General features: G+C 31.3%; 1 protein-coding gene across 3 annotated transcripts in view; it reads left to right on the top strand.

Annotated features, from left to right (window-relative positions):
• LOC148234149 (uncharacterized) overlaps nucleotides 1-12,713 on the top strand; it is a 76,617-nt gene extending 63,904 nt beyond the window's left edge. For 2 of the 3 annotated variants that reach the window (XM_088188280.1, XM_088188282.1), the window contains exons 21-28: nucleotides 45-1,201; nucleotides 1,492-1,812; nucleotides 5,395-5,857; nucleotides 5,934-6,225; nucleotides 10,137-10,478; nucleotides 10,643-10,919; nucleotides 12,164-12,310; nucleotides 12,408-12,713. In XM_088188280.1, the coding sequence (XP_088044406.1) occupies nucleotides 45-1,201; nucleotides 1,492-1,812; nucleotides 5,395-5,857; nucleotides 5,934-6,225; nucleotides 10,137-10,478; nucleotides 10,643-10,919; nucleotides 12,164-12,289 (2,978 nt within the window). In that variant the 3' untranslated portion in view covers nucleotides 12,290-12,310; nucleotides 12,408-12,713. The remainder of the gene's footprint in view (nucleotides 1-44; nucleotides 1,202-1,491; nucleotides 1,813-5,394; nucleotides 5,858-5,933; nucleotides 6,226-10,136; nucleotides 10,479-10,642; nucleotides 10,920-12,163; nucleotides 12,311-12,407) is intronic. The other variant, XM_088188281.1, reaches the window with a different exon arrangement.
• Nucleotides 12,714-13,649: the final 936 nt, after the last annotated feature.

The raw sequence follows: 13,649 nt of genomic DNA, 5'->3' as shown, positions 1-13,649 counted from the left end.
TTCATCTAAAAACTGAATTTATTAAAATGCTTTTATTTTTTTAGGGCAAAGGGATACTATTTCTCAAACACGCATGCGCACTTCCAGATGGAAGCTGTGTCCTCCGAAATTTTACGCGGTACCATTCAACAAAGTAGCCGAAGAAGGAGAAACAGTCGTTTTCAGGTGTTCTATAGCTGGTCATCCAGTTCCTTGGGTTGTCTGGGATAAAGACGGCGTAGAAGTAACACCAAGCTCTAGAATCACAATTAAAGAGCACGAAGAAGACAGGATATTACAAATCACTGACGTTACTTTCGAAGACGCCGGATTGTACAAAGTCACTGTTGACAACGAGGTGGGAAGAGTTGAAGCAACAGCCAGGTTGGAGGTCCTCAAGCTCAGAGGATCATCTTCTTGCGGCTATTTGGCTTCAGATTCTTTATCATTCAGGAGACGCTTGGTGAATTCGACTGCCAAGCCCGGCGAAGACGTGGTGATAAAGAGCGAGATTAAGGAATCTTATAAAGACATTCGGTCCAAATGGTATAGGAACGGACACGTTTTGGCTTTGAACCATAGGATCGTCGAAAGTAGGCAAAATTGCTGTATGTCGCTCACCATAATCAACGCGAAGCTTTCTGATGAAGGCGTTTATACTTTGGTGATTTCCAACGAATCAGGAGAGGCTTCAACTTGGTGCGAAGTGAAGATTGAGAATAAACTATACGATCAGAAGGACGAGTGTAAGATCTCGCAGATGCCCAATTTTGTAGAGCCGCTGGATGATATAGAAACGTGGGATGGTCAAACTGTGGATTTGACTTGTAGGGTCAAATCCCAGCAGAATTTCGATTTCACTTGGATGAAGGACAATAGAGTGATTCCAGATTGCGATTACTTTCAATATATGGATTACGGTAATGGCTTAGTCGCGCTGAGGATGGAGGATATGTTTTCGCAAGACAACGGAAAGTATACTTGCAAAGTTTTCACGTCCTTCGGCTTTTGCGAGACGTCTTGTAATGTTACCGTGAACGAAGATTTTACTGGAGATGTGAGAAAGGACGATTTTGCAGTGCTGCCTCAGTCGGTTTCAGTAGAGGAAGGAAAACCTGCAACGTTTGAAGCTAGAGTGAAAACTGGAACTAGATACAAGCACGCGAGAGTAATATGGCAGATTGCTGGTCAAATTGTGAACTTGGCAGATGATAGATTTGAGGTAAATTGGTATTCGATTTAGATTATATACATAGTTTTAGCTGGAGCGTGAATGAATTATTTAAGTAATCATGAGTCATTTGGGGCAGAACCGGAATCTCAATCGGAATCATAATTATGGTGTATAGTACAGATTTAAATATAATCCGTAGTATTCTTTATTATACTTAATATTAAGAATGCTATTTTGTCAAAGCATAAGCTATATATAGATTTTTAAATAAATCAAGAATTGTTGTACAGTAACTATGTCATGTTTTTTTATATCTAATATATTTTTTTTAATTGCAGATGAAAAAATCTGGTGTGATTCACACATTGAAGATTAAGAGCACCAAAGGAATTGATTCTGGATTGGTGCGTTGCGCTGTTCAAATACCTTGGGAGCATATGGGAGACCAGTCTCTGTATCCGTACGAGGGTCTCTGGTTCTCGGCTCACTTGTCAGTGGTTCCCAAATCTCACACGATAAATGGACCGCAACTGAGCAAGCAGCACGTACCACAATTCTTGTCAGTGATTGGCAACGTGACGGCCGTCAAAGGAAAGTCCATGGTAATAGAGGCTCCTTTCAGAGGCGAACCAGTGCCTACGGTGCGGTGGATGAAGTCTGTGAGTTTTCAATCATTAGCATATCCTAGACTTAAAGGAATAGATAGTCGTAAATACATTTCTGAAAAAATCGGCATCCTTATATTAAGCTAACACTTTAAATTACACAATATAATCTGCTAAAGCGAAAAATGCAATAATTTATTTATGTAAATATTATTAATTTTGCAAAAGTATGTATAGTTAAAATATTTCATGATTTTTTACTATTGATAATTAAAAGAGTGCATCAGTTGCATTGCGAATAAATTTATGATAAGTAATGTTAGAGTTATACCGAAAATAGAATTTGAGCTACGCATTAAATATTTTAAATTACAAAAGTGTTTTTGACACACTTTAAAGATGATTAATTATACTTGCTTTCAATTTTCGAACACAAGAGACAGTTATTTTTTGACTAGAATGAAATTCTATTGCTTAACAAAAATAATAAATTACATATAGCAAGCGAGCTATTATGTGTTATTTTTATGGTGCTACTTTTGCTATATTTTGCAATGCATATTTTAACCCCTTCATTGTGGCGATTATTATTTATATGTTACAATAAGGAATACAAATTAAAATATGTTTCATTATACTAGTATATGTGTACGTTAACAACTTAAATACGCAAATGTGCAAAGCATTATTTTTATTACTATACATTCGATTTTGGTCTTTATCTCATAAAAAATAAATTTTAACCACTTTTAATTAGCTGCAAATCAACAATAAAATAACACTACAACATCATCTTTGCCACAAAGATTCATATATAATAATAACATACTTTTATATTATCTAGTCATAAACCATTTAAAATTATTTTGATCCAAAGGTTTGAAAATATTTTTTAAAGTAAAAAAGTAAAATTTTAGTTTAATTTTTTTTTATAATAATAAAATCACTACAATAAAATCTATTATTAATTCAAAAGTAAACAATCAATTTAAAATTTCTAATAAATATGAAATTAGATATGCTAAAGTTTTACATACCCTTCATTTCATTGAAATACTAAATGTATTTTGCCCTGATGTATTTAACATACCAATCAAAAACAGTTGCTAAGAAATTAAAAACTACTTACTTATTAAATTTGTACAAATTTAAAATTTAATAATATAGTAGAAATATATGTTTAATTTAGAAAAACTTATATTTTATTATTTATATCATTTATTCTCAACGGTAGTCCGCGGCTCACTGTTTTTTTTTTGTGGCTGCAATTATGAATGTTAAGCTAATAATTCCAAAAAAATCTGTAAGCTCCATGCACCTGCAAGTGACAAATTTAAAACCTCTTTGTTATATTTCAACCATTACTAGTGTCAAAGTATTTTAATCCCTACAAAATGGAAATAATGTAAAACAGAAAAATCTTTTTTTATTTATTTATTTATTAAAATAATAACCATCGTGCACTGACAGGTTAAACTAATGCGTCACGATTGCCATACATACATACAAATACATATACGCACACACACATATACACATATAAGTAAAAACACGAAGACAAGACAGTTGTGCATTGTCCCACACGAATTTAACCAAAACCCCATATGTGCATGAGAAAATGCACAGTATTGAACAAACGATCGGCCTTTACCAGAGAAGAATTGGCAAGTACTCCAGTTCTAGACTTGACAGGCAAGACTAGTGAGAACTACAACCACCTTCCGGAGCCCAAATTTGGAGCTGCTCGAGCACCGAAGGGTTGTCTACGATGCTTTTCTAGAGCAATTTCCAGAAGTATTTAATTATATAAACACTTCTTTGAGTTGACAAAGAACACTTCAATATCAAAAGCACTTAGAAACTAGAACGGATAATAACTGTATAAATACAGACTAGAGCATCATAAAGAGTGCTCAATACTTAAGTATTCCTAAAGTAGCGCGCATTTCTTAAGATAAAACCGAGCATTTTTAACGGTCTGCTTTGAGTATCTGCAATGCGCTTGCTAAATTTCCAATGTTCTTCGAAAGTCACAGCTGAATCCTTCTAGAATATATCCGCCGGTATCGATGACCTTGAAAATGAAATTGTGTGATATTTCTGTAATACACAGAGAGGCAATCGGTTATAGCAAGCCCACTTTCATTAAGAATTGAGAACCTCTTGCAGGTCGAAGGAATCTGAAATCGACTGCACTTTCTTGAAAATTTGCAAGTCATATGTATATAATACAAAAACTGAAAGCTGGATTTCTGTTTCTATGTCATTCATGAACAAAAGATACAGCAATGGACTACAAGCATATATAAAACACTTGAGTAATCAGCACTGTGCAGCTCACAAAGAAGATCTAGGAATAGAGGATTCCTGGAAACGGGTGCCTATAATCAAAGAAATAAAAATACTTTTATGGACATAGAAATATGTATATATACAATGTTCAGCAGGTCATCTGTAAGAACTAAAACTTAGATATTGACGATATATAATTTAGGCTTAAATTAAGTAAGGTTGTTATCTACGTACTTATTATGAAAAATATAAAACTGGTTGCATTGAAACATTTAATGACAATTTTTTTTGTGGATATTGTACTTGCTCTTATTAAATATTCTTAAGCGCCACTTTCTAAATGGGTTAAACCTTAGCGTATCTATCTTTAACAGTACAGAGCTTTAAATGTCTAAACCACATATAAATATCGAGGTAAACTAGGACTTGATTAAACGTATTTTGCCTTTTTGCGATACACATAAATTATTTTTGCATTGCATTTCATTCGTCGATCCACTAGAATCCGTGATTGATAAGTCTAGGTATTCGAAGTATTGGACGACCCAGGATTTTACATGTTGAATTAAAGCCAGATTATTGAAAACTAATGCGATTCTAAAAATATGATTGAGCCAATTAAGCTCGTTGCCTCAATCACACATTAGTTGAATGTTTTCCTATCCAACCACGTTCTATTGCATTGATTGAACTATTAACCTTGAGGGTCAGCTTATACTTTTATTTATTACATTTCATAATTTAAATAATATACTTTTACATTTATTTGTGATATTACTGGTTCTTCAATACATTCATTGTAGATACACAGTTAATTATATAAATTACGTGTTGTGTTTCATTAAATTTTACACAATAGACAATTAGAAAAGCAAACATTAATAACTATAGTATGGATTATTTTTTTGATAAATTAAAACATTTTTCATGATTTACATGGTGTCAATTAAATAATGTAGATCAAAGATTTCGCGTATTTTAATCGAAATAGTGTCATTACAATTTTCGTATGCTTTTTTTTTCATATTGAAAAGTTTAATTAAAAAATACATCTCTACGAATACTACACATATTTTCTATATATTATTATTTGGGAGTTATATTATTTACTCACGCTTTTAAAAAAATACATTGAGTTAGGTTATTATAATATAAAGAGCTACTTTATTGAGTGGTAAATCAAACTTGTTGAGATCAAATAGCTTTTGTTTTCACATTTGCAATTTAAGTTTTGCGTATATATGTATCGTATCATATATAACGGAACCCCAGCATCTGTAACCATTCTGTTTAAAAGCCCCCACTGGTGTAATTTACGCAGTGTTCCTCTTTTTGTTGTTCCAGGGTGTGGAATTGAAGCCTGACAATAAGTACTCAATCGAAACCACTCTATCAGAATCTCGAATTACCATAGAAAATATCGACAAAGACGACGGCGGAAAGTACTCAGTCGAAATTGACAACAAGCACGGAGAAGTCTGCCAGGACTACTTTGTGTTCGTGGATAGTGTTCCTAGTCCCCCGTGTGGAAACCCTATCGTAGAAAAGGTGTCGGGAAGCATTTTAGTGAGATGGCCGGTCCTAACTTCGAGCCTACACTCTCCAATCACTGGATACACTATCGAGATTTGCAACACGAAGAACAGAAGCTCGTGGAAGACGCTGGAGAGGAACGTTCGAATCAACTCATCTGTAATCAGTGGCTTGGAAAAGAACAAGTCGTACGCCATCAGAATAAGAGCAGAAAATACAATAGGAATAAGCGAACCAGGAGCAGAGTCAGATCCATTCAATATTGATTTTGACGGTATGTATTATGAGTTATTATTTTTGGTGCATTTAAGAAATTTAAGAACATTGTCCAATATAAAACTTCATTACAGATAATAAATCTACAATGCCAAAGGTAGTAGAAGATCCATCGGCAATGCTGTTCAATGGCATATACAAAACGTATGACGTGATAGGCCGGGGAAAGTTTGGAGTTGTGAAATTGGTTGTGAACAAGAATTCCAGCGAGAAGATGGCGGCCAAGTTCGTGAGGACGTTCAAACCGAAAGACAAGGAGAACGTCATGGCCGAATTAGACATAATGCACTGTCTGACCCATCCGAAACTGGTTCAGTTTGTCGAAGCATACGTCAAGCCGTCGGAGATGATCATAGTCACCGAATAGTGAGTCATGCTCATACTTTTTTTTATAAACTTTATAAAAAAATCGTTAGCATAGCTCAAAATGCAAACGATTTATTATTCTGAAATGGAGAGAATAAAATTTAATTATATGTATCAATTTATTATTATCATTTTTTGGCCTTAAAAACAAATAAAACGACTTAGAAAGGATATCTAAATAATATTATTTTTATGAGGGAATCAAATTATCTTACAAGTCAACAATGTAGAATATAATTTACTTTTGTATTGACCTTCGTGTCAGGAGTGTTTATTTCGTTTTTTTTAAGGCAAAGTTTGTTGTTATTATTTGATGCAAAAACGGTCCTAAGAACGTCACGTACAGTTTGTATTTATTAGTTATATGTGGTAGACTCCAGGCGTCTCAGAAGCGGGTTTAATTCTGGATTCCAGACGTCGAGGTGGACCAGGGGATGCGAAGAGAGAAGCGTCGGCTTCTGTGATCTTTGATGATCTAAAGTTCGATAGGCTTTCTCTTAATTAAAGTTCGTACGAATAGTGAGTCAAAGTTTCAAAACTCTTGAAGTTATGATACTTTGAACTCCAAAATTGTTGTTCAAGTGTGAATTGTCAGAAAAAGATTCTGAGGAAGTAATCGTTAGCTTCTCACGTTTCTATATCTATACTCCAAATTAGATTTTTGATGGTACGGAAAGTTACAAAGGATAGCGAATCTTGGAACAGTTTGCCGTTATTTTTTCAATACTTGGCGACTCTTAGCTCCAAGCTGCGAGTGCCCTAGAGAGTCACGATCGCGTCCCTTATTCTTGATAGTCTTGCCAAACTATGAAGAGCTGGAAACAATTATGTAGGATAGTGGCACAATAAATGTTTATTTGTATAATGGACGTTTTTGGAAAAATGTATTATATAGTTCTCATCTATGATCGTGCACCATAATTGTTTTTCTTAAAATTCAATAGTATAATTATTGTTTTTATAATGGGCATCATGACGCACTGTGGAAATCTGTCAAATCATGTTTGTCAGATTTGTAAAAAAATAAATCATATATGATATTAATTAAAATAAGATTACTGCTTTTAAATGTTATTAATAAACCAGTAGAAGGTCATAAATAATAATATTTATATATGGAATAGCTACCGCATTTTCAGTCAATTAAAAAATATTGAAAAATGTTCTATTATATGATATTATATTATAAATTTAAAATCAAATAAGTTTTATTTATTTTTCTTCTTTTTTCAACAAATTCAATTAAAAGTCAGTTACAATAATAGTGGGGAAAATAGTATAAGTGTATAATCATAAAATTGTAGAAGCATAAAAATATATATTATTTTATGTAGTTTTAAAATATTTTTTAAATAAATTTAGGTAAATTTTATAACAACCGGCTTAAATTGTTATTGTTTATATGATTATTTTTTTATTTGCCATTGACAAACAAATATTTATTAAGAAAGCATCATATATTAGGACATTTTCCATTAAATATAAATTTATTAATAATAAATTATTTATGTTTATCACAGCAATTAATAGAGCAATTATAATACCAAGAGTGCATAATATATAAGGATGTTACTCTATTAATTAAATATAAATTATAATATAAATTTAATATATATTTGTGTTTACCGCTTTTAAGTAATAAAATGATTGGGAGTGCAAAATTAATAGGATGTTCGATGAATTAAAATTGAAATATATTTTATAAAATCATTTCTCTGATAATTTTATTTAAAAATATATTTTACAATTTTTATTTAATACATTTGATATTAAGAACGCATAATGCAGTAGAAGATATTTCCAATAATTAAAATTAAATTATTTTATGATATATTTAATAAGCAAAAAAATTAGTTTTACTATTTTTATTTAATACATCGGTTATCAAGAACGCATAATGCAGTAGATGATATTTCCAATAATTAATATTAAATTATTTTATGATATATTTAATATTCAAAAAAAATAATTTTACTATTTTTATTTAATACATCGCTTATCAAGAACGCATAATGCAGTAGAAGATATTTCCAATAACTAAAATTAAATTATTATATGATATATTTAATAAATAAAAATAGTAAGCTATATTTTATTATTTTTATTTAATACATCGCTTATCAAGAACGCATAATGTAGTAGAAGATATTCCTAATAATTAAAATGAAAATATTATATGATATATTTAATAATCAAAAAAATATATTTTACAATTTTTATTTAATACATCGGTTATCAAGAACGCATAGCACAAGAGAAGATATTTCTAATATTAAAATTAAATTATTATTATATGATATATTTAATAATCAATATACTTATCAGTAGTATGTTTATAATATAATTGCGTTGAAAATAAATTATAATTAGTCGACGCAATTAAGCGCTCATTTGATAAGATTCGACTGTTAATCGATTGAATGAATCCATTAATAAAGCAATTAAAGCCAATAAAGTTTTATTTTTGATGAATTCGAAACGATTAAAATACCTTGTAATTCTTAAGACAGTCTGCATTAGAATCGATTACTTGATTTTTCCATTCCATAACATAATTTAGATTCGCACGTGCTAAAAGTATTGTTTATTTTATTATTTCTTATTAATAGATATTTTATTCGAACAGTTTTGCTTAAATGAAATAACTTTGCAAAAAATGTTATTTGCAAATATTATCATTTAAATCCCATGTTCGTCTTATACTATTAATCTGTTCAAAAGAACACTTAGACAATCCATCGGCTTTTTGTTTTTCTGGACATATCTAAAAACTATAACTAACTGCGTGCGTTCTGAAAAATCTATCGAAGCACCAGTCGTTACAGTATGAAGTCTCATTAATTAATGTCGTTATTTGATCATGACTTATTTATGGCATACTCCTTTAAATGCTGGAACATTAGATACATAAAGGCTTAATTCAGAATCTAAAGTCGCTGTAAAATTACCGTACCCTCTGAATATGCCTGTATTATTTTTGCCAAGATCTGTCTATAATCTATGATATTTTCATTATGTTTAATAATTGTTTATCTGTACAATATTATATTATTTTATACTGCCCAGTAATGACAAACTAATGACATTATCTATGTTATTCTTAGATTTAAAATAAATAAATACAGAACAACTTAAGAAAACATGGAAGTCAGTTCTTGATGAGTGTGAAAAAATCGCAAATGAAAATGAAATAACTACAGAATTATAAATAAATCGTAGATTAAAACACCTAAAATTTTCTGAAAAATATTTTCATCTAAGTGTTTTTGACAAAAATTTTAATTCAATCACAAATAGACTTATGCGTCGATTTCAATCAATTTCTTCAATATGTATCTTTTTTTAGATACTGTTGAAGCGTATTTACAAATCCAATTTTAGACCAAGTACTAAACCAGCAGAATTACTGATACAAATTATGGATATAAGACTTCTAAGAATATATTACCGAACTCAGCGATTGTGCTTAGGTTTTTTCTTAACTTTATGAGTATAGCAGAAAGTGAATGATCATTTAATGTTCTGAAAAGAATAAAAAACTTTTTACGGTCGACAATAATAATAATTTTATAGGCTTGGTACTGAATATTTTTTAGTTAAGGTTATTTTTTTCAAAAATATTTGGTATGATGATGATTTTTGTGATTGTGATGTGATTAATTTATTTTACATTACATAAGTTATGAAACTACTATTTCTATACTGTTTAACTTTTTTCAAGCTTCTGCTAATATAGAATTTATTCTTATTTATAATTTATGAAATTGATATTTATGAGTTAGATAGTAATATACACGTGTCTTAAAATATAAATGTTTGTTTCAGTCCTTAAAAATATATGTAAATATTTTCTTATATAAATGTAAATTTGACACAAAGTAACATTTATACCAATTTTACTATTTTCTCAGCTTATCCGGTGGCGAACTATTCGAGCGCGTTTCTGAAGAAGATTTTACGCTGACGGAGAGAGACTGCGCCTTATTCATGAGTCAAATCTGCGAAGGTGTGAAGTTTATGCATGACAATAACATAGTGCATTTGGACTTGAAACCTGAAAATATAATGTGCACGACAAGACCTTCTCAAGAGATTAAGATCATTGACTTTGGTTTGGCTAAGAGGCTGCGGCCCAATGAGGAAATCAGAGTTTTCTGCGGAACGCCCGAGTTCATCGCGCCAGAGGTAGTCAACTTTGATCCGATATCCAAAGGGTCAGACATGTGGAGCATAGGCGTCATATGCTATGTGCTGTGAGTGAATATTTCCTATTTTTAAGTAGTAAAGTGAAATTTTGTGCACTTACAAAATAAGTATTATGAATACATATGTGGCGTTAGGAAAAAATCTGTAATTTATGAAATTTTATCTAATAGTATTATATCTTCTCTGGGATTTTATCAAATTTAAATTACAGGCTATCTGGTCTGTCGCCGTTCTCTGGCGATACTCTTAACGACACATACTCGAACATCTTGCAAGTGTCATATGACTTTGAAGACGAAGCTTTTGATAACATAACTGACGACGCCAAGGAGTTCATAGAGGACTTGCTGGTCAGAGCCATGGACGAGAGACACACGGCGGATGAATGTCTGCAGTCCAAATGGATACTGCAGCACAAATATAAGCGAAACAGCGCTGCGCTCAGCACTGACAAGCTTAAGAAATTTGTATACAGAACAAAGTGGCAGGTGAGAAATGAGCAATGATTATAATGATAATAAATCGAGATGTTGATTGTTTTCGTTGTGCACGTTTTATTAAAACTAATTATTTATATTGGAGGAGATTTTACCTTTCGCATACGAAGTAGGGGAGAGATGGACTGACATTACAATATTATTGAAAAAACTATAACGTAACATATGATTAATCAGTTTTTCCCTAAAAGTGTGAATATAACTTGTTTTAAATATTCTTAATTTAACAATATGGGAGCTTATAAAACATTTTCACTTATGGTCACGAGATATTTTTTTTATTGTGCTTACATTTTTGCAAGGTGAAACTTAATTACCATACTCGATACAAATGGAAATATTCGGCCACTTTTAGGTAGGAATCGCACATCTTAGGGGGGAATTCTGTGATTGATTTCTCATGGAACATATCTTTTCCCTCCAAATCAGTTTTCGTCTTGGGATGTTTTCAGTGAAATAGTGGCAAAACTCATTTTTCAATACTTGAAAAATTTAATTTCTAGCGAATTCTAGAAGTTTCTCAAACGTTTATCAATATCTTTTTCTTACAATTTTAGAGCTTGTTTGTGAAATCTTAGCGCACGATCCAATTCTCTTTATCCAGCCAAAATTCTATCTTGCAAAAATATTTAAAGTTCAGTTACATTTCCTCTTGAAACACGTACGTGGAAAAGAAGCAGAAGATGGACTGTGTCCATGTCAATACACTACTGCTTGAAAAGTCGTGACTTAAGAGACCTAAATTTGAATTGTTTGATCTAAAACCTTCCATAATGAAACCGGCAGTGCTTATGAGGCCAGTAGCTGAGGATGGATCATAAAATAATGCCTTTCACTTTTAGAGCTCGCCTTTTTACATAAGCTAGAAATACCTAATATAACTGATGCTCTATCTCTATAGCATTCACAAACATATCGCTAAAGATTTTATGAAGAAACTCCTCTTAAAAATAAACCTTAGAGAACATATTTTGCAAACAAAAAACTGAGAATACTATAATACATCAGTATACTCATCGAGTTGGATTGAGAATAAACTTAATACTGTAGGCTTAATCTCCTGCACAACCTGATCCATGATGTTAATTGCCATGTCACTGATCCTTATTTAAAGTGCTGTTAACAAACTTTTTTCTACGATTCAATTCAGAAGTCCACCTCCGCTCTTACAATATTTTTAATGTGTGTATTTTTGCATGTTAAGCATGTTTTGATGTTGTTGTTGATTTAAATAGATAACAGGAAATGCTATTAGAGCTGTGAGCAGAATGGTTTCTATGTCTACTATCACTAGGCTCAACGCCAGAAAGAAGTGCGACGGTCCTAGAAAAGATCTAAGGTTGCTTCCAACTTATGAATGATACGTAATTGCCACATAAATTGTAAGCTTGCATGCATTGCTTTAATCTAGAATTTAAACCATACATCTAAGTGTGATATAATTTATAATTCTATTTAAATATTCATGATTAATTTCAGGCAATTCCAAAACAAAATATGATTACGATACGACATGACGATCCGAGAAAGATGCTCCACTGCAGAGGTTAAAGACCTTTCCCAAAATATACGTACTATCGACTTTCAAAAAATATTATTTATTATAACGCGTACATATCTACGACGGTTGTTAATCTTTTTGTATTAATCACATCACATTTTTTTAAATTTCAAGCAAATGTTCATCCATTTTTTTTATTTATATTATAATGATGTATTTAATGTTTTACGCAAGATTAGTTATTATGTAATAAACATTGTGGTAAATAGCCCCTTTTATCATTACGAAATGTATTATTGTGTAACATGCCAATATTCCCTTATTGTTTTTTTATGATTTGCATCACAGATATAAATTATTTTTATATAAGTTGTTTGACTTATGTTACATTTAGAATAAATAAATAAAAAATATATAAATTTAACACTGAAATATTAGTACCCTGTTTATAAAGATTTAAAAAAATAGTTATTGCTAATATAATTTGGCTAACGTATGGTGACGGGTGGCAATTATATACAGATTGGGCCGCTGCAGTAGTATAATTAAAAAAGTTACATAGTTATTCAAAGTTATAAATGATATTGTCGGCGAGGTCATGGTCAAACCAATCAAATAAGTGTTTCTATCGCCGCCACCACGTCAATGCTGCCAATGTGCCGCTAAGCTTGCATCCAAAAAAATCGCTCCCTACAGTAATATCAAGTAGATAAATATGTGCCGTTTTTAGACCGTTATTTTAAAAATGTTTAACAATAAAAATAAATGTTACGTCATTTTTTTGCTATAAGTTTTAAAACATCAACACGCTTAGCACAAATTTCGGATAAAAATATTCCTAAGGATAAAATTTAATCAAACTCATATTTTACACATATTATTTTCCTTAAAAAAGCAAATCCGCTGCCGGTGTGCATAAAGCAAACGTGAAAAATTCGATTCAGCAATTTGTATTGTTCAACTATCAGCTACTATCAGCGAGATGTTAGAGATCGTCGAACTTATCTTCACTGACAGTGACACCTGCAACGGTGGTAAACAACAAATTACAATGAACATAACCTCAAACGAAAACAAACGTCAAAGACAGTGCTGCCAGCATAAAAATTGTTTGAAGTGTTACGATAAAATAGTTGCTTACATTGCTAAAACGATTGTCGTTTATCTTAGAAAATATGTGATAATTAATGAAATAAAATAAATTAATAATTCACGAATTA

Source organism: Plectrocnemia conspersa, unplaced genomic scaffold (genome assembly GCF_051122295.1).
Source record: "Plectrocnemia conspersa isolate PC_06_02 unplaced genomic scaffold, ASM5112229v1 ptg000006l, whole genome shotgun sequence".
Taxonomy (NCBI): domain Eukaryota; kingdom Metazoa; phylum Arthropoda; class Insecta; order Trichoptera; family Polycentropodidae; genus Plectrocnemia; species Plectrocnemia conspersa.
The sequence above is the reverse complement of the archived record's forward strand: the minus strand, read 5'-3'. Positions and strand labels throughout refer to the sequence as shown.